At 45.6% G+C, this 20712-nt stretch overlaps 3 protein-coding genes across 3 annotated transcripts; 2 read left to right on the forward strand and 1 right to left on the reverse strand.

Moving 5' to 3' along the window:
* The first annotated feature begins 836 nt into the window (after positions 1 to 836).
* LOC117865645 (uncharacterized) lies at positions 837 to 4645 on the forward strand. Its single transcript, XM_034749873.2, has 6 exons — positions 837 to 1121; positions 2399 to 2463; positions 2556 to 2827; positions 3776 to 3850; positions 3934 to 3996; positions 4341 to 4645. Exons 1-6 carry the CDS (start codon positions 1006 to 1008, stop codon positions 4383 to 4385), a joined length of 636 nt encoding a protein of 211 aa, XP_034605764.1. The 5' UTR covers positions 837 to 1005; the 3' UTR covers positions 4386 to 4645.
* A 2509-nt stretch (positions 4646 to 7154) lies between these two features.
* LOC117864664 (uncharacterized) lies at positions 7155 to 10205 on the reverse strand. The gene is made up of 4 exons (XM_034748783.1): positions 9234 to 10205; positions 9059 to 9151; positions 8482 to 8820; positions 7155 to 7604 (listed from the first exon to the last, which is right to left on the reverse strand). The coding sequence occupies exons 1-4, from the start codon at positions 10203 to 10205 to the stop codon at positions 7155 to 7157; spliced, it is 1854 nt and encodes a 617-aa protein (XP_034604674.1).
* Positions 10206 to 13964: 3759 nt separating this feature from the next.
* LOC117862813 (probable glutathione S-transferase GSTU6) lies at positions 13965 to 14309 on the forward strand. The gene has a single exon (XM_034746334.2). The coding sequence runs from the start codon at positions 13965 to 13967 to the stop codon at positions 14307 to 14309; it is 345 nt and encodes a 114-aa protein (XP_034602225.2).
* The last annotated feature ends 6403 nt before the right edge of the window (positions 14310 to 20712 follow it).

A 20712-nucleotide genomic window follows, 5' to 3' on the forward strand; every position in this document is an offset into this window, starting at 1 on the left:
ACAGTAACCATTTGCTAATGATGGATTAATTAGGCTTAATAGATTCGTCTCGTGTTAACACAGGGTTCTGCAATTAGTTTTATAATTACCTCATGTTCAGTTCTCCTAATTAGCATTCAAACATCCGATGTAACACTGTTAAAATTTAGCACCTCGTATCCAAATACCTCCTTATACGCTTGTGTCTTGAAGCATTTTTTCTCACTCCTCACCTCTCTTTTATACTCATTAGATATTAGTTTTGTCAAAACTTTTGTTATTCGCTCTTTGTTAACAGAGTGCCTCAATATACAAAGCAAGCAATTGCATCCATCGTGTTTTTCGTGCTTAGGTTACATATTATTATTTACCATATAGGAACAAATTGAAGTTGGTAATATAGACTGAGCAACCAGAGGTAGAGGTTCCTTATGTCTATCACAACTATGGATCCCCACCTATTTGTCATGTCCATTAGAAGTACTTAGTTAGGTATGAAATTAGCCGACTAAATCTAAGAAAACCTGCTGCATTTTGGTGTTTGCCTTATGCTGAATCAACGTGATCTAAGGTATTAACCCTTGGTTCTGCCACTATTGAGTCTTGGGTTTTCTCGTTAAAGTAAGTCATTGATTTACAAATTTATTTGCTCTTAACATTTCAATAATTTATTTTTAATGCAACATGATTGAAGATATTCAATCAAAGATAGAGATTTTGACATAGTACAAAATCACATTCATTTGCCTTATTTTCGTGACTGTTTTTAAAAGGACGGTGCACCGGAAAACGACCTATAAACATTATTGCACTTGTACCCGGGAAAAACCCGTTATAATATTACAACGTGCCGCAGATAGGTGGGCCCACGACAAGCACATCGCCTCCCTTCCCCACTTCGCCCTCGCCGTTCTCCCCTCGCCCTGCCTCCACCGATCCACCCCGCGCCGGCACGAAACCCTAGTCCCTAGACCTGTGCGGCTGTCCTCCTCTCCGCGAGAGAAAGAGAGGGAGGGAGAGAGAGAGATGTATTCGGACCAGATCTCCACCAGCCGCAAGCGCTCTATCCACGAGCGCCTCGACGGCGACCTCCCCGCCGGCGCGGGACCCGGCGGCCGTGCCCGTCACACGGCGTCCAAGAGGTCAGTGCAAGGCGCCGCGCCACTCCCAATCCTTGCTCCGCTCCTGCTACGGCTACGGTTCCCACCTCCCTGGTCGCGTTGGTAGTGGGCGTCTCCAGATTGGAAATCTGTCCTGCCCTGGGCTTCTCCGTGCGTGCTTCTTTTGTTGCCTTGAAGCCCTGATCTTCAGAATAGGCATGCCCGTACGTAACCCTAGTGGAGGATCTCTCTTCGTGCGCTGGGGTGTGCTTGGGAATTGCAGAGATTAGGTTGGGGCGCGGGTTTTGGTTATTCTGTTCTGAAGAAGGTGGTGCCTTTAGCTTGGTTGCTTTGTTCCATCTTCCGCGTGTGCTCTTGCTGGGTCCATAGGTTATGTTTCGGATTAAGGTGGAAGAATGGATTTGTGCGGTGCATGATTTGTGTTATTCCGAGAATCCGAGTGGAAACATTCGGAATTGTGGCCCTTTGATGATGGCATTTTCGCAAGGCAACTGTCGTGTAGTTTGTAGTACCTTGCTCCTGCTTAAAATGGGAATTAGCGATTTTGCTTTCGGAGCTGCTTGAGATGACTTCCATGAACCCGAGGGTTTGTTGGTCCGCAACAGCACCATGGATTCATTGTTCATGGCATGGAGCTACATCGCTTCCAGATTGTTAGTATCGCTAGCTGACAGATCCACCTTTTTTTCTCTCTCTCTGTTCAATCATTGATTTAGTTATGCAATGAAACGTTTGTGAATATCGTCGTTTAGCGAATATCCTTTTACGAGCTGCAGAACTAAGCAATTATTCACATGTGCGCTGACTAGTGAAAATTTTGGAAGGAAGTGTTCCATACGTGTAGCAGTGAATTATGGGATTTATCTGTGAACTTTTTAAGAATCAACGACTTATATGCTTTTTATGCCTTTTGTTTTTGGTTGGATGTGTTTTTACATCTCAAAAAGAAAAAAAACCTTGAAATTTGATATGGCTGTACCATGGGCAATTTGTTACTATTCCCACTTCCTGACCTGACTAGTCCATTCAGCATTAGCTGTGGATGTGTTTAAGGCGCATATTACAGGCTCAGGATAAATATTGGGCTATCTGCATTGATGGCGTTCTTAGGTATTTATTGATTAGATCCTGGGCTTTAAAACCACTTCCTTTTATATTAAATTTCTTTAATCTGGGCAGGGAGCAGTTAACTGTGGATTACGAAATTGGTTACATAACTTTATTTTGTGTTGATCCTTTGTGCCAACCATACTTGATTGTCTATGTAATAACTCCTTACATTATTGTTTGCTCTGCAGGCAACGGCAGATAGATGAAAAATGGAAGCATGATCTGTACCGGGAAGATGATGAACCAGCTTCAAGTATATTTTTTTTTGTCACTATATGGCAAGCTATTTTAAATTCAGTTCCCATTTAACACATACCTTTATGTGCTTTACTGCTTTGTCTTAAGAATCAATTGATCCAAGGGATTTACGATTGAAGCTTCAGAGGAGAAGTTCTCAACTAGGCTTTACCAGCACAAAGAGTTCTGGTGTGCGTGATCTACGTGAGAAGCTATCTGGAACAATGCACCCACAGCCATCGAATGCTGACCCTCCAAAGCCAAAGCCAGTATCAGAAGTTGTCAAAATCTCAAGGCGTGAAGCTGCTGATGAAATGCCAGCACGCCAAAGTAAGAAAGCATCAAAACAGACTTCATCGAAGAAGACATCTCAGCCAAAGGTATGTATGCTAATAGCAACAGTTGCCATAGTATGTAATTTCCATTTTTTCTGCTCTCCACGTTCTGAATTTCATTTCTTGGCCAAAAGCTGGAATAAATTTATTGCTGGCATTACTCATTTACCAAAGTCAAGCACTAAAGTTTAGACCTTTTTGTGATATTCTGTGATGTGGTACTATTTTTTGGGTTATGTTTGCTACATTCTACTACTACATATAGAAGAACAGTAACATCTGAAGCATTTTCCTTTTTTTTGTGTGCCCCTCCAATCCTTTTGCAACGAACTATTGCATGAAATTTAGAGGTGCCACTTGAACATATGTGTTTCGTCTAATTGGAAACACGAACTTTGGTGCCAGAAAGCAAAGATTTGGTTTAGGGGGAGCATTAAAATGTTGAACTTTTGTGTATATCGTTTTATCTTGACCAATTTTAGAGATAGCTTACATGCTCTTAAGGAAGTGGTGAGCATTCTTGACACTTTTTTTTTATGCAATCTTCATTTGTGAAGATAAGATTCACAAATGTATCACTGATCAAAGGGTTGTGCTAGGTTTTTAAATTGAGAATTTGTAACAAGGACAGTTCAATCGGTTTATGTAATGCTTCTGTTCTATTTAATTGATTAAAAGTGAGTGTTGCTATCATGATATTCGGATTAGATGTTTTGGAGTACAGGTTATGTACCACTATGTCCCGATTTGAAATGGTTCAATTTTTGCTTCCACTTACTGTAGAATTCATTAATTATTCTTATAAACAAGGTCTATGTCTTCAATTTGGTTTAGAGTTCCCTTGATGAGGAGCAGTTGACTCTGTACATGATTACACTGTAGCTGAATTTGATTATTTGGAGAATGTGCTGCATATTGCAGGATAGCTCTGCATCAGTTTTTCAGTGTTTTGCTTTACATTCAGCTTCAACATCTTTTGGGACTTCTTTGCAGGCTGAAAGTCCACTAGACATTTTCCTGAGTTCACTTGGACTTGAGAAGTATTCAATTACCTTCCAGGCAGAGGAGGTCTGGCTAAATTTCGGAACTGCCAAAATTTTTCATGTTCTCTATGATGTTTTCTTTTGTTAATATTTGTTCTATCATACAAGGTTGACATGGCAGCCCTAAGGCATATGACTGACAGTGATCTGAAGGCTTTGGGCATTCCAATGGTAAGCACTTTACATCGATCTATTTTTTCCTGGATGAGTTTGCTTGCTAAATTGGTGAATTATTGGCTCCTCACATACCTAATTCAAAGATTAATGCCAGTCTTTCATACTAAATAAGAGTAACTAGGATACATGAAAACCATTTTGCTGAATAATCATTTCGCCCTGTTTTATTTGGGGAAATGTGTGTTGTTCCATATTTATTGAATCCTATTTCCATTTTGCATTTATCTGATAACTGATTAAAAACCTACTGTTAGCTAACCATCAGTTAGTTTTGTTCCATTCATCTCCATAATAATTTTGAGCTGCAGACGTTGAACTCATGATGAGTGTTTGTTCAGGGTCCTCGGAAGAAGATTATCCTTGCCTTGGAATCCAGAGCATAGGGCCGCGGCGAAGGAGCACAATGTAGAAAGGTGGGGGAGATTCGCTAGGCATGCTCATATGCAAGTTTGCCAAACCTTTGTATTCATATGTCTGGTAAAGGGTGCAACAACATGGGCTCCTTGTAAGTTGCAACGCATGTTCTGTCCTGTTGGGCATGCCCAACCAAGTTTAGGATGTTTAGAAGGCGGGCTGTTGCAGCTAATGATGTAACTTATAAGTCTCCCATTAATTAAATGGTGCGGTATACATCTTGAGGCTATTCTGTTGGTCTTGGAATGCTGTATTATGTTACGGCATTGCATTGTGAATTCTTCCATGAGGGATATATTTGAAATCAGGTTGGTCTGGGGCTATGCTTTTGCAATGTTGTGATGATTTGGTAGAATTGCTGTAACTTTTGGTTTCTGTTTAATTCAGAGAATTTAGAATGAAAGGTTGGTGGGGGAGAATAGGCTGAGCAAGATGGTTGAAGAGCGATCATGCTGCGAGCTTTTGCTTGAATAGAATGCACAGGAATGAGGAATGTAGCGGCAAATAAAAGGTTTGAATGATAGAGCGATCATAGACGGTTAATTTGGAGCAGGCTCCCCTTTTTCCATCTCTCGATTGATCTGGGAACAAAAGAGCTCTACTGTTCGTACGTGACAGTGTAAGTTGACTTGTATCAGGTGCACCAACTCTGCTCCCTGGCTAGGTGCCACGATGTTTTTGGACTTTTAATAGTGGTTCCGCTCTGCAGGCACAATAGGAATTTTAATATCTGGAATCAATCGAAATATACTCAAGTAAATCGAAGAGAAATAATTATTAGAAATTTATATACATATTTAGGGCCCACATAAAATTTCTTATTTTGCGCGTACCCTCTCTCATTTGTTCATTTGTTCATATATTAGTATAGGTAATTTCTTTTCTTTATCCTATTATGATACACTTTGTTTATCAACTTCATATTTTTTTCCAATCCCGACTCACCGTCCTTTTTCTTTGGATTGTACCTCCAACCTCCATAGCGCGCGCTTGTTGGGAGCTGAATCAGCCATCGATTTCTGACCAAACCGCAACTTTCCTTTTATGAAAGTTTTCGCTTCCGCAACTCTCTATTTTAGAAAGTTATAAACTTATGTATACCACTTTTATGCCTAATATTTTTCAACAAACTTATGATATTAATTTTTTCAATATAACTTTTGATACATGATTTTTACAGACACTTACAATGACAACTTTTTCAAGCATAACAGTTTTTGAATACAACTTGTGCAACAACGTCTCCAACATAAGTGTAATAGCATAAATTTTGCGTAACAACTTATATGCACGAGTTTTTACTGTTTAAAAAACATTTTCAAAAAATTATACACACAACTTATTTAGCACGATTTCTACGCACAATTTTTTTTTGACAAACTTATTAAATATATAAATTTGATTTTATCAGTGTAAAGAAACAGAGTGTGTAGGTTAAATATGGAAAAGAAAGAATAAAAGGAAACAAAAATAAGAAGGGGAGACTGGAGAGTTGGTGTGAAAAGGGAAAGAGAAAAGGGCTACGAAGGACAACTAATCAAGAGCCGGATGATATCAGCCTGTGGGCAATCGCGTACAGTGCAGTGAACCAATGCGTCGAGCACTCGTGCACAGAACCATCTTTGCGGATATGATTACACATAGTTGGACACCATGGACCTTTTCGAGTTTCGACCCACCTTCAAGATTTCCTTTCCACACATGTCCGATGTGTTAAAGGATGGTAAGTTTAATGTTTTCTTTTCACACCTCCGATGTAAAATTTTTTAACCGCGTGACCTTCTCGTAGACAAACCCGGTAGCTGATGAAGAGAGGATGCGTGTGCAAATTACACTTGCAAAAAAAAGATAAGAAAACGAAAGAAGAGACGAGGGGATGCTTGGTCAGCCACTGTAAAGACATGTGTCACGTAACGAACGGATAGATCCCGCGCGCGATCAAGATGGGGAACAAATGAAAGCAAAACAAATCCTCGGTACCCGTCCTCTTGCTTTAAGGACGTCAACAATACATTTGATCTGATCAAGTAGTTTTGGTGATGGGTTCTTTGACAATGAACTATAATTAGTGCAAATTTCACAATCGTCAGCGTAAAAGCAGGTAGCAATGCACAAGGTATGGAGGAAAGGAAAGAGAGAGATATAAATTATTATTTTAGTTCTTATATATAGGCAGCCCATAAACGTATGGTACCACGAATAATAAACTGCTATATTGACTAGTTGCACAATATATTTGGATTGAATTCCCTAAGGGCCTGTTTGTTTCGTAGGAATTGAAACTCATTCCAAGAAATACATTCTAGATATTGGATTCCACCGGAAATGAAGTACTCAGAATTTGATTCATTTCATTTTTTTTGTTTGGGTGTTGATGGAATTCTTTTCCATGAATCTAATCCCATATTCCGTTTGGATAGCTAAATATGGAATTTTCTCGTAGCAATCGGAATACCAGTTTGTCCAGTAGCAATCGGAATACCAGTTTGTCCAGTAGCTACACACTCTATTGTTTAATATGGAATTTTCTAATACCAGTTTGCCCAGTTTGTCACAGACAACCGCATCACAGAGGAATACCAGTTTTCTCTACTGGTATGAACAAAGAGAAGATCAGAGAAAGATAACACGAGGTCCAGTAGCAGCAAAGTCTAAATAAAGTCATACATTATGATTATACACACTCAAAATGACATGACTAATGAGCATAGTGATAGTAATCAGCATCTAAGCATGCATCACTTTTTGAGTTGCTTTAAGAGCCACCTTTTCCTCATCCCCACTGGAAGCGCCAACAAAGACTCATACTTGCGTGCATCACCGGTCAGGATATCAAATAGGTCCAACAAAGTGTCTTCATCCAATCCTAGTACCTCATTCAGTGTGTTGAGAATTTCTTTTGATGTTGGACCTTTAGGTGCTTCCTCCTTGAGTGCTTCAGCAAACTTGTCCATTTTTTCAGCCATCATAGAGGTAAAAGAGTCACCTGACCGTTGCCTCTTTAAACTTCCTGAAGTTGCCGATGATGTGGGCTCTTTGTTACTAAAATCTTCCTTACTCATGTCTTTTGAGCTCTCAGCTGCAGTCCTTGCCGTTTCACCGGTAGCATGGTCTTTGCCAAACACCAAGCTGATTGAGTCCCAGTACAAGACAGTCTTGTGCCTATACCCAGAAGCTTCTTTGTTTTTCTTAAAAAAACAAATGGTTAACACATGTATATCCAACCTAAACTCTATTTTATACTGCAGAGATAACACTGCATAGATAATGATGATATTTTGTAAAGCAAGTATATCTTCTGACTAAAATTGTAGGAGGACAACTACATTCTTAGATAACTAGAGCAGACACGATGAAAGCAAAAGGGAACTATTTCAAATTGACAGCCAATCAGAGGAGACACAATGATAAATCCCTAGAACCATTCCACTCCCCCCCACAATCCAATGCTTATGTTAAAGACCCAAATAATCCCCTCCACTGTTATGACTAAAGAAGGTTCAGGAGTGCCATTTGCACTGACACAGGACACAAGATGGTCAAACCATGCATGTGAGCAGGTTCAGATAGGAACAAGAACTTGGTCAGTTATCCTAGAAATTATTCAAACATCCACATGCACATGACAAGGGAATCAATAGCATCAGCCTATTAAGGGCTCATTTGCATCAAACCAGTGTGTAGTTCACTCTGAATTTTTTATACACTCTAAAATTGTGGATTGCACACTGTCCAGGTTGATTGCATCTGAAAAAAGACTTGAATTACCCTTCCTCTGCTGATAGACTGGACCAACCCATGAATACTGAGCTTATCAAACAGGTAGCATTATAGGTTAAATAACTCAAAAGCACAGAAGGCCATGTGGTAAATTTGGAAAACATAACCATTTACTAAAATAGATTCATAAGAGAAAGGTAACTTGAAAAACATACAAGGCACATATTGTTTCCCAATCAGTGTGATACTTAGTTTTGCAGCATATATTCTTTGCAAGTTCAATATACTTCTTATGCATGTAAGGAGTACCTACAAACAAACAGACAGATCCTATTACAAACTTACCGCCACATATTCTTCCCATACAAAATCACTATCAACAGATATTTTGTTTTTGTTCCAATCCCAACCAAATCCACTTGATTCCAGCATACCATTGATGATAGTGTAGTGTTTGTCAAAGGTCTTGTTCCTCGCCATGATATTATCTTTTGAGATATCCACATTACACTTTTCTCGGACATTCTTGATAGCAGCTGTATAGACATGAGACTTCCACCCATTCTGGCATTTGTCACCCTTGTTATAGTACTCCACAAATGTGTCAAGAAGAGCCTTGTCCATGTCATCATTCCAAGAAATGTAACCCCTGCCCGAGCCTGACTTCTTGCCTTTCTCCATATCCTACAGGAAAAATATTCACAAAAGGTTATTAGTAAAATATTAGGAGCAAAACTAAATATCATAAGTTTAAGCATGCATTGATGATAGAATTTATCATACATTGACCACGTCTTGCTTGGTAATCAGCAAACATTTGGTTAGCTTTGGTATCCCTAAAATTGCTCCATTCATTTGTTGATTGAACATTAGTAATCATACCCACTTCACTTTGAACTTCATGAGGTTCAAAAGATATTACTTGATCAACTTGGTGTATAAGTAAATCATCCATATCTCTCTGTCTATCAATTACAAAGTTGTGCAATATGCAGCAAGCATTAATGATCCTAATCTGCAAGAATTTAGTAGAAATGAGTTATATGCTAGCTAGGGTCATTCAGAGGTGAATTTCAAGCTAGGTTACTACGGAATACCTGATTTTGTAAGTCAAAATATGAGTTGCTTCTTAGTATAGCCCACCTCATCTTCAATAGCCCAAATGTTCTCTCTATCACATTTCTAGCAGTTGAATGGCGCAAATTGAATAGTTCTTTGGCAGTGGATGGGTTATGCCCTTGAGCAGCCCACTCATTCAAGTGGTAGCGAGTGGATCGATATGGAGCAAGAAAGCCCGGTCCATTGGTGTATCCGGCATCTACTAGATAGTATTTCCCACTTGGAATAACAAATGCATCGTCCCGAGACATTGCATCACGTAGCACACGTGAATCTGAAGCTGATCCTTCCCATCCCGCTAAGACGTAAACAAATTTCATGTGACGATCACAAACCCCTAAAACATTGGTGGTAATCTGTTGCTTCCTATTCCTATACCTCCCTTGGTCAGCCAAAGGCACAAAAACGTCAATGTGTGTACCATCTAATGCTCCAAGGTAATCTTCAAACCACTTCCACTTGGAATCCTCAGGTTCTATAGCTGATGGATCAGGAAGCTTGATAAATTCATGGCATAATGATAGAATACCTCTAAGCACCTCATTGAAGTGACGGCATATTGGCTCAAGTGACCATCCATATGAGCTACGAATCATCCTCATCTTAGTGCCATGACCCACTACAAGCAAAAAGATTGCTACCTTTTCTTCTACTGACACATTCTTGTTATCAAACATACCACATCTCTCACGTAAGATGGCACATAGGTCATAAAATGATCTCTTAGTTAGGCGCAAACTATCATAGCAATAGACATTTGATCCTTGGTACAGATTTCTTAGCATTTGTTTGCGTGTAGCGACATCTCTCTCAGCCACTTCATCTGGATCAACGATATATCTAGGTCTCTTACGCTGATACCAGTGCACAATCATGCTCATGACAGCAGAAACAAATAAAGCAGCCACTCTTTTTCTCTTTTTCCTACGCATCTCTCTCATTTGCTCCATGCTTGTATTAACCAAGTCTATGTTGTTGTCAGGCATCTAAAGCACATATGCAAAAAGGAATGTTTTAATTTATCATCAAAAAGGTTCATAATTAACTAACTTAGCACCCAGCATTGGAAAAGAAATGAGGCCCATATGCTGCAGTAACCAGTAAACATCACCCAAAAATACATACACTGTCTATTTCGAAAGCAACCGAGGCCCATATGCTGCAGTAACAATGTTTAGATATAGTAGTCAGGAGAGAAACTGTTATATTCATCTAAAGCAACTGAAGAATACATACACTGTCTATTTCGAAAGATACTGTAATTGCTGTTACTGCACCGGTCTACGGTCACCCAACATCATCGACCCAAAGCTATGATTGTCATTTGTACAAGGAAAAAGAGGGCCTATAAGCTGGCGTGTTACACTCTCTAAGTCCCGGTCACATGAAACTTCTACTGGTGTTTGTTTGCAAAAAACAATCTAGTAGCGCTTTGTGTCTTATTATATTTTGTTATCCTGGTAGAACATCTGGTATGAGGTACAATCCTAGATCAGCAATCAGCAGAAGTCATTGATTATACAGAATGCAAAATGCCACCAGTCATTATGTTCAAGCAGACAACAGAGGTAATTCTAATCCAGACAAGAAAGTTTTCAGTCGTTTTTATAAGACAATAGAAGGAAAGCGATGTGCGCTGATAATTTAACCCTCAAATATGGAAAGCTGAAAGCGATGCATTACAGAGCCGTGGAACAAGTGGGCATAAACAGATGACATATATCAAGAACAAGAGATCAGAGTAAATATTGCATTGATTTCTAAAGTGAAGTCCTTTCGATCATCATCAGACCAGTAAATAAATTATATGTTTAACACAAAAGTAAATGAAAAAAAATTAGAAACTACACAAGAATCTAAAAATTAATACCGAAACAAGTTTTCAGTTATCAGTGTTGATTGAAAGAACTAGTCTGTAGTCAGCAGTATAGCAACACTAAAGATAACCTCAAGGCTTGGACAGATAACCTCTAGGAAATAGATGAACCACAGAGTTTTGATGCAAATTTAATGGCCAATGGTGGAATATCTGGAAGTGATCCAATTAAAAAAGTTGATAATGCTCCTACTTCAGGGAAGAACCTGACATTGGAAGCATTATTTGGGGCTGCGTTTATGAGCGAACTCCATTCCAAAGATGCACCAGTTTCTATTCGAGGATCTGTAACTGGTGGTCCTAATTAGTTTGCAGAGACAGGCAAAACTCTATTGTCATCTAGCCATGAAGGATACTACCCTGTTGAACAGACCCTATCCTTCAACAATGCTAAAGATGCTGCTGTCCCTAAAGAACCAGGACTTGAGTATTCAGCACTAACTGGTGGTCTAAATCAGGGTAACACTAGCTTTGATAAGAAAGGTGTGGAAATTCATCTGCCTGAAGAAGATAATTTGTTTATGATGAATGACTCTCTGCCTGGTCAAAATTCTGATATTTTGCCATCAGTGAGATCCAACAGGGTTGAAGGGCTATTACCTGAAAAGGCAGTTGATGATCTCAGCTATAGGCTTCAAAGTCTTGTGCCTGGTGATGCAGAACACATTCAAGTATCAGAAATATTTGAAGGGTATAGCAACAAGTATTTGAAGGGTACATTAATATGAACTTAGCAAGTACAAGACACTATGACAAAGAAATATCTAGACGTGGAGTTACATCTCTATTTTCACTCAAAATCAGTAGGTAAACAGTGATATGCTGAGTAGCTATGCATAAGCACTGTCAAATGCAGCACGAGATGATTAAAACCTAAATTACCTCAAATCCACAACAAATTACCTCAAATTAGAGGACGCAACAACCAGATCAAAGCACAAATAGTAAGAGCAAAGTGCAATAAGGGAGGAGATGCACGAACCCTAGAGACGAAGTGCAATCAGGGACGGTGGCGAGGTAGACGGGGGCGTCGAAGGAGGGGTGGCGGAGGAGGTAGACGTCGCCTTCTTCGTGGAGGAGGGGGTGGCGGAGGAGGAAGATGGGGAGGCGGAGGAGTGGCTGGCAGCGCCGAGTGAGCGGATCTGAACGAAGGAGGAGGGGGGTGGCAGAGGAGGGGGCGCCGGAGGGGGCGGCGGCGGAGGGGGTGCCGAAGGAGGGGGTGGCGGAGGAGGCAGCAGAGGAGGGGGCCGCGAAGGAGGCGGCGGAGGAGGGGCCGGCGAAGGAGGCGGCGGAGGCGAGTCGGGAGAGGGAGGTGGCGCGGCATCGGGGAAGGGAGGCGAGTCGGGAGGGGAGGCGAGTCGAGAACTCGGGATGGAAACGATTTCTTCGTTTTAGGCCCGGAATGTGTCGCAGGCAATCAAATTGGCCCGTGGAAATCACTGGAAAGACGATTTCCAATTCCACGTGCAGCCAAACAGGTCGGCTCAGGAAAAGAATTCCAATTCAGCCCAATTCCTGCGTAACAAACGGGCCCTAAAAGAAAATATATTTGGATTGGTTGGAGAAATTGTTTATTCGTTACGAACTGCTCTTACCTCCCATTGTGGTTGTCCAAACTCCAAAGGCCACACCATTTTGCCATGTTAAAAATTATATTTTATATTATAGCATCGACAATTATACACATCAAGCGATTGAATTGAGCATGCAGGAAATAAAACAAAGGTCAAAATGTATCCTTTTTATTCTTTTAGTTTTAGGAAGTTCTAAGGATAGGCAACCTCTACCTAATTTCACATCAAAACACAATAGAGGAGCGCACAGGCATCCCATGAAAATAAAGATCGCATGCATATTAAGCCACCGATGCTTGCACGTCTTGTCGCTGTGCATGAAAATAATGGGGTTTGTTGCTCAACGCTCTATTAGAAGACAATTTCGACTCGTGGGGTACGATGGCTGAAAACATATCGGATACGAACAAATATTGCAGATACAAATACAGATAGTTATTTTTATTCTTGGATCGAATTTGGATACGAATAGTGACAAGATGTGTCGAATATTGATATTCATCCTATTAGGATCTTAGAAATGCAACTTTGAGTATTCAGATTCGGATACGGTACGAATATTGAATGTCTGAATTCGGATACGAACTTACCATTTGAGTGTCTGAACCACTTCAGTCGAACGAACGGACGGATAATATCTATACCACTTTCATCCGTCCGATGCATACAAGACTTGTATGGTTGCTGCCTTTGGCAACCTGCCTGGACCAGGCAGTAGCATCCGGCTGCAGGCAAGCAAAATCCGACTCCTGAGGATAGATGCTGCCTGACGCAAGCAGCTTCTTAGGATTCGAAGAAAACAAGCCCACAAAGTCTCCAGTGAAACACGTCCAAGTTCAATAACCTGATCGATATGACACAGGTTACTGTACTTTCAGCTAAATTTCCATAGCCGGACGTGCATGCCAGCAGCCAGGCCCTCTCCCATGGCATCAGTAATATTAAAATCCAATAGCCTAGTCTGATATCTACAAGGATAAAATTTATAAGAACGAGCGTGCATGTATTTATAGAGATGAGTATGCGTGATTATGTATTTATAAGATCCACATCTATTGTGCTATATCAAGTTATCAAGTTGAGCTTTGTGTGGCCCTTACGGATAATTCATAACCAATAATTCGGTTCTTCCACACACATCGCGTGCACAACTCTACCTAGCTATAGTAGACTTTTCTGCAGGCTGCATATAGTTGTATAAACACACACACATGAAGAACATGAGACGTCACCTCAGGACCAAGCCACAGTTTGTGAAAATGGCAGCTGCTGGTAAGGACGACATCAAGCTACTGGGCTCGCCGGTGAGCCCGTTCGCGATCCGTGCGCACATGGCACTGAGCCTGAAGGGGGTGAGCTACGAGTACATCGAGCAGGACCCGTTCAACAAGAGCGAGCTCCTCCGCAGGTCCAACCCGGTGCACATGAAGGTGCCCGTGCTCATACACAACGGCAGTCCCGTATGCGAATCGCAAGTCATCGTGCAGTACGTCGATGATGCCCTTGTTGGCACCACCGCCGCCCAGGGCGCCATCCTTCCAGCCGATCCTTACGATCGAGCGATCGCAAGGTTCTGGGCAGCCTACATCGACTACGAGGTATAGCTATATATCTTGACATTAGATCTTTGGTGTAGAGATTACTGATGCGAGCAAAGCTCCACTTTTGGCCGCATGGGCGGGACAGGTCATGGAAACCGTTCTGGCAAAGGAGGTGGCGCTAGAGGATCGGAAGACATGATGGTGGAGCACTTCAAGAAGGTTTATAAGGCTGCTGCTTCAGCCCTCTTAAGTTTCATTTCATGTGCTGCTGTCAAGCTTGTAATGATCCCGGGATAAAACGAAACAGACAATGGGGTAGTGGCATATATAAACCTCTGTCTAGTTTGCAAATGTCTTTGATGTACGTTATTTTTTTTGTTTTTTTTGAGGGTCAACGTGGGGAGAGCTTCCCCACCTGGTTTTCATTGGAGCTTTTTGCAAGCCAAATTGCTGTTTTACAAGGAGTTTTCAGATTTACGAAAAAAGAGGGGGGGGGGGGGGGGGGGGAGGAGGGGAGGAAGTTTTACATAGGGTTTACATTGAAGAAAACGCAAATCCCTTGCGAAGACAACGTCATTACGATGTTTCCAAAGGTGGCAGGACATCATCTGGAGGAAGCTGTCAAAGTGTTTCGATGGAATACTCGCCGGCCGAGGAACATTCCATATCTGGGAGATATCGACGCGAACTGTGGTGATGCCCAGGGACGCCCGCATCTGTGCAGCAAAGGGGCAGTTGAAGATAATGTGATCGCAGTCCTCGACGGCCTCCCCACAGAGCTCACAGTTGGACTCGACTAGGACCTGCTTCTTCAGCAGGTTCGCTCGACATTGTATGCGGCACTGTACCAGAAGCCAGGCAAAGAACTGCACGCGCGGTGGCGCACGGTTGTTCCACACGAAGGACGAGTAGCTGCAGGGGGCGTTCCCGGCTGCGGTCATCAGTGATTTGTACACCGGGCCAGCACGCAGCTCTTCATCGTGCGTGGACAGTGGGGAGGAACGCCGGTTCGGCCCTGCAGTCAAGGAAACCTGGGCGAGCAGCCGTCGTACCTTGTCCAGTTCGTTCAGCGCGCCGCGACTGAGGCGTGGAACCAAGATGTTGTCCATCCCTTCGTCCATTACCCTCGCCACCGAGACTCCAGGTCGCGTCGTGTGGCTGAACAAGAGGGGGAAAGTTTCACTGAGACGACCCACGGCGAGCCATCGATCACTCCAGAAGCTGGTGGAACGGCCATTGTGCACTTCAGAGATTGTCACCGCTCTAGAGAATGGCAGGAGGTCCTCCAAGTCTTGCCAGTGTGCTCCGGCAACATCCCCGTTCAGCCCTTGAGGAGATGCAGGTCGGCAATGTCAGCTTTGACTAGGAGTAGTGTATCGTCGGCGTACTGCAGCACCGGACAGGGCAAGTCCTGCGCGGCAGGGTGCCGAATCCTGGCGTTCTGCTTGACCATCTGTTGTAGCACATCCGCAACGAGCAGGAACAAGTATGGCGACAGGGGGATCGCCTTGCCGTAGGCCGCGGCCACAGCCAAACCACGGGCCCGGTGTTCCGTTCACCAGCACTACCGCCATCTTCGACGTGATGAGCAACTGTGTGATCCACTGGCACCATTGGTCGGGGAAACCGCGAGCGCGCAGAACGGCGATGAGGCTGGTCCAGTTCACGGAGTCAGATGCCTTAGCGAAATCCAGTTTGAGCACAAGGGTAGGGAGCTTCCGCCGGTTGCAGCACTGCACTAGCTCCATGGCGTAGACGAAGTTCTCTGAGATCGAGCGGCCTTTGATGAAGCCTGTTTGATCTATATCGATGAGTCTGGAGATCTCCTTCTGCAGCCTTGTAGTGAGCATCTTGGAGATGATCTTCATGGGGCAGTTCTGCAGAAAAATGGGGCGGTAATCGCCCTGCTTGACTGCTGCCGGGTGCTTGGGCAGCATGACAATGTAGGATCGGTTGGTTCGCTCAAGGTCTGCTGTCCCCTGGTAGAATGCGTTGACAAACTGCATTACAGAAGGCGCAACCGTAGTCCATATCGCTCTGTAGAAATTCGGTCCAAACCCATCTGGCCCCGGCGAGCTGTTCCGGTTCATGGCGCGCACCTCGTCTTCAGTGAAAGGCGCGACGATCACCTCCGGGTTCGCCACCATGGCACCATGCCGCAGCACATCCGACAGCTCCACGACTGCAGGTGTCGGCGTAGCCTCCTGGAGCAGTCCGCGCAGGTGAGCGGTCAAGGCTTGCGTCTTGGCGTCGTGTGCGGCGACGGCCACTCCATCAATCTCGAGCACCCGGATTTGGTTCCTGCGCAACCGCTGGCTGGCACGAGCATGGAAGAACTGAGTGTTGCTGTCATCTTCCCGAATTGCCCTGAACTTGCCGCGCTGCTTCCAGTAAGCTGCGCGTTCACGTAGAGCAATCGCCAGTCGGTCCCGGCATTGCTCACGCAGGGTGCGCTCACCTGCAGACAGTAGACGACCTTCCTCAAGCAAGTCAAGCAGGTAGATAACAAATTTGCAGTTGAGAGTGTAGGGATGGAGGGGAACGCTTCCCTCGCGCCCAAACCTTCGACGCACAGCGGACCGCTTTCAACGAGCTCACAAGCGCAGCAGCAGTTCATAATTGGAAGATAAGCACCAGTTCAAATCCTGTGTCGAGCACAGGCAGAGAACACCAGCCAGTAGACAGACAACTATCCAGGCAACTCCCCAAGTGAGAAGCTGTGCAGGTGTGGCGAGGATCAATACTAGGACAACAACAACCGATGACACGACACGTACGACAACTAACCATAGCAACCAAACCAGTTTTGACGATACAACAGACAACCTTAACGACAAGCAAACCGAGGCAGACTCCCCTAAGCAGCGAGGAGGGGTGATCAGTGACGTTCGCGCTATTGCTAACGTAGTGGGTCAAAGCAATCCGCGCGCGGTCAGCTAGGAGTTCAATCATGCTGGACCGGCGAGCGCCATGTCCAGCTCCCTGCCAGCTTCTTCACCGATGGCGAAGACGCCGTCCAGTGCCTTGGTCGCTTTGTCTCCTAGCCCGACGACGTCAGCCAGCTTGATCGGGTCTGCGGCCGCGATCAGCTTCTTAGTCTTCTTCATGATCTTCTTCTTCGTCACGTGCACCCTGCACCGCCTTGGAGCACTGCGCCAGACTGTTCTGCAGGGTCTTCAGCTTGGTGGCCTTTGTCGTGGCGTCAACGAACTTGCCAGTGTCCTTTGCCGCCAGGCGAGCGCTGTTCCGGGTCCCGGCCTGAGCGACAGCCGCCCCAGAGTTGTTCCGGCGAGCGCGGGTTGGTTTGGGCGGTGGAGCAGCAGTGGATGCAGCGCGCGGCTCATGCGGTGGAAGTGGGGTGGGCTGCGCATTTAGCGTGGCAGGCGGTTCAGCGTGCGGCGGCGCAGTGGAGTGCCAGGTGAGCAGGAGCACGGGCGTGGCGCGGCAAAAGCGAGGCTTAGCGAGCGGGGTGGCAGGGAGCTGCAGGAGCAGGGGCAGCGCTGGCATGCGTGGCAGCGGGAACGCGTTAATGAAGCCTTGGCACAGGATGGATGCCCCCAGGAAGGCGCCGGGATGTAGTGGCGGTGGTTGCTGGGGCGCAGGCGGTGCAGGCGGCGGCACCTGGAGGATCTGCGCTTGGTCGCCGAAGTAGTGGGGCAGGTCGAATCCGGCAGCCGGCGGTGGTGGAGGCGGTGGCCCATAGAATGGGATCCAGGCCCCCTCGGCGTCGAACTGCTGCTCCCTTGGCCAGAACGCTGTGGCGTTCATGCGCAGCACAATCCCTCGGCCACCCGGCGGGTGCACGCCCACACGGTAGGGCACGTGCGGGTGGCACAGCTCAATGACAAAATGGAGGCAGGAGCGATCAGAACCTAGAACGCACAGTGGATCGATCTCCCTGACCGTCCCAATGCACTTGAACACGGCGTTGATCTTCAGCTCATCCCAGTGCTCCTCTGGGTAGTTCCAGACGACCACCTGAGCGAGCCACTAGGGCTCGCGGATGAAACAGTCATCGGTCTCCACGCGCTCTAGCTTGACGAGGCTGCCCGCGTGGGCAACCGGCTGCGCCACCATCGCCACCTCTCTGTCGCCAGCGGATCTGAAGTACATGAGAGAGACGCCGCGCGATGATGGTAGGAGCTGGTAACGCAGGGCTAGCGCGGTGCTGAGGAATGCTGCGCGAATCAGAGGCGCTGGGTTCGCTGCCGCGGTAACAAGTTCCACATTGACGAAGGCAAACCGCGCAGCCCTCTCCCAGTCCCCTTCCTCCACCCAGATCTCAACGTACTCTGGGCCATCGTCGAGGTCATCGCTCTTCCACCTCCTCTTCGTTGTCGTCGGACAGGACGTAGCCCCCCAGCAGCCCCACCACCTGTGCCCCGACAGCCTGCGGCACTGGCGCAGAAGCTACGGGAGGCACGGGTGCCTGCTGTCGCAGGCGAGGAGGTGAAGCTGGCCCGACGGTGGTGAGCGCGGTGACCGCGCGCCGGCAGGCGCGTCATTGGCGCCATTGGCGTGTTCAGCAACAGGCGACGCACGCCCCACCATCCTGATGTCACAAGCTTTGGGGATCTTGGCGGCGTCGCACCCAGGACACCCCCCGAGGATACCTTTGCCTTTGTCCTCCAGCTCCTTGAACAGATCACCCAAGAAGTACGGCCCTTCTTCAACCAGGGTGGATGCAGGGGCGTGCATCTGGCGGCCCACGGTCATGCCGGAGCTGGAAGATGCGAGCATGTTGTGGGGGTCAAAGGAGGTGGTGAACAGAGGGAGGTTTAGCAGCGTGGGTGGTGGCGTGGGGGTGGCGGATGGCGGCGGGGATGAGCAGGGGGAGAAAGGTACGGCGTGGACGGGTGCGCGCGAGGCAGCGATGGGGACGGTGGGACAGTGGGTGGGGTGAGGGGTTTGCTTCCTGTCGATCGGCATCGGACAAGTGTGGCTACGGTGGCCGTCGTCGCGGCAAATCTGGCAGCGGATGGGTCCCGGCAGTCTCGCACTTGGTGGTCGAGTGCAAGGCAGTGAAAGCACCCATGGTGGTGGAGAGGGATGGGAGGAAGGAGGCGGCGTTGTGGCTGTGGTGTGCGAGAGGGGGTGAGGAGTGCATGCAGGTAGGGTTTTGCGGCTGGTGGTTGGGGAGCAGTGAATTCCGACACGACAAGCTTGTGGGTCCCCCTTGTCCTCCTGTTGACTCTCGGCGTGCTGGGGAGTAGGGAGCAAACCGGCTCCGGCGGAAGCAGTAAAGGCTGAATCCGCAGAGGAGATATTCTGCTTCTCTTGCTACCCCAGGTGTGAGCTCAGCCTCAGATCAGCACCAGGAAAGGTGTCTCGAGCCACACGCCCAGCTGGAGGAGTAACTGCCCCAGCGCCCTCTGGTAGTTGAGCTGCATTAACTCCAACAGTGTCTTCCTCCTCGAGGCCGGCTGCCATTGCTATGGCTTGAGCTTCGGAGCTTGGAAGACAAAACCTTAGGCGATTGAACTCTACATGACCGCTTAGCAATGTTAGAACTAGGGAGGGTGGCACAGTAAACCGAACCGGTGACGCGACGAGCACGATGAGGTCAGGGGGAGCGGTGAAGTGATAGGATAGGTGTAGAAGTACACATGTAATAGGATTAAGGGGATGTATGTAATAGGATTAAGGGGATGTTTGGATACAAGGTACTAAACTTTAGGAGAGTCACAACGATGTTCGGACGCTAATTAGGAGGACTAAACATGAGCTAATTATAAAACTAACTGCAGAACCCCTATACTAATTCGCGAGACGAATATATTGAGCCTAATTAATCCATGATTAGCACATGTTTACTGTAGCAACACATTGTCAACTCATAGACTAATTAGGCTTAATAGATTCGTCTCGCAAATTAGACTCCATCTGTGCAATTAGTTTTATAATTAGACTATATTTAATACTTCTAATTAGTATCAAACATCCGATGTGATATGTACTAAAGTTTAGGGGGGCGTTTCCAAACACCCCCTAAGTCTCTCATTGTATGCAACTAGGACTTAGAGTCTGTTGACACCGGATTTTGACCAATCCTATAAATTCGGAGTATGAGATAATTGGAGTCACGTACAACAATAAGAAGCTAGCATGCATGCACATGGGCAGGAGTCCAAATCGGCTTCATTGGATTGATCGGCAAGGAGAGGCAAGGCTGATTAAAGGAAAGGTCAGGACGTATGGATAAAAATGATTAGAATATACAACATGGATTCTGGTGCACTTTGCATGCCATACGTGGGAGGTTACCAGAATAATTATGCATGCGGCCGATCTTTGCATGTACGTGAGGTTGTTTCATAGAATAAAATATTTTAGAGATAGAGTTGTGTTAGTTAGAGATAGAGTTTTTTATTAGAAAAGATTGTGCACGTGACTTGCCTCGTACGTGGTTAGATGCCAATTATGTAACGTCCACCCTATAAATATAAAGGGACGTGGTCATTGTAAA

The sequence above is a fragment of the Setaria viridis genome, chromosome 7 (assembly GCF_005286985.2).
Source record: "Setaria viridis chromosome 7, Setaria_viridis_v4.0, whole genome shotgun sequence".
Lineage (NCBI taxonomy): Eukaryota > Viridiplantae > Streptophyta > Magnoliopsida > Poales > Poaceae > Setaria > Setaria viridis.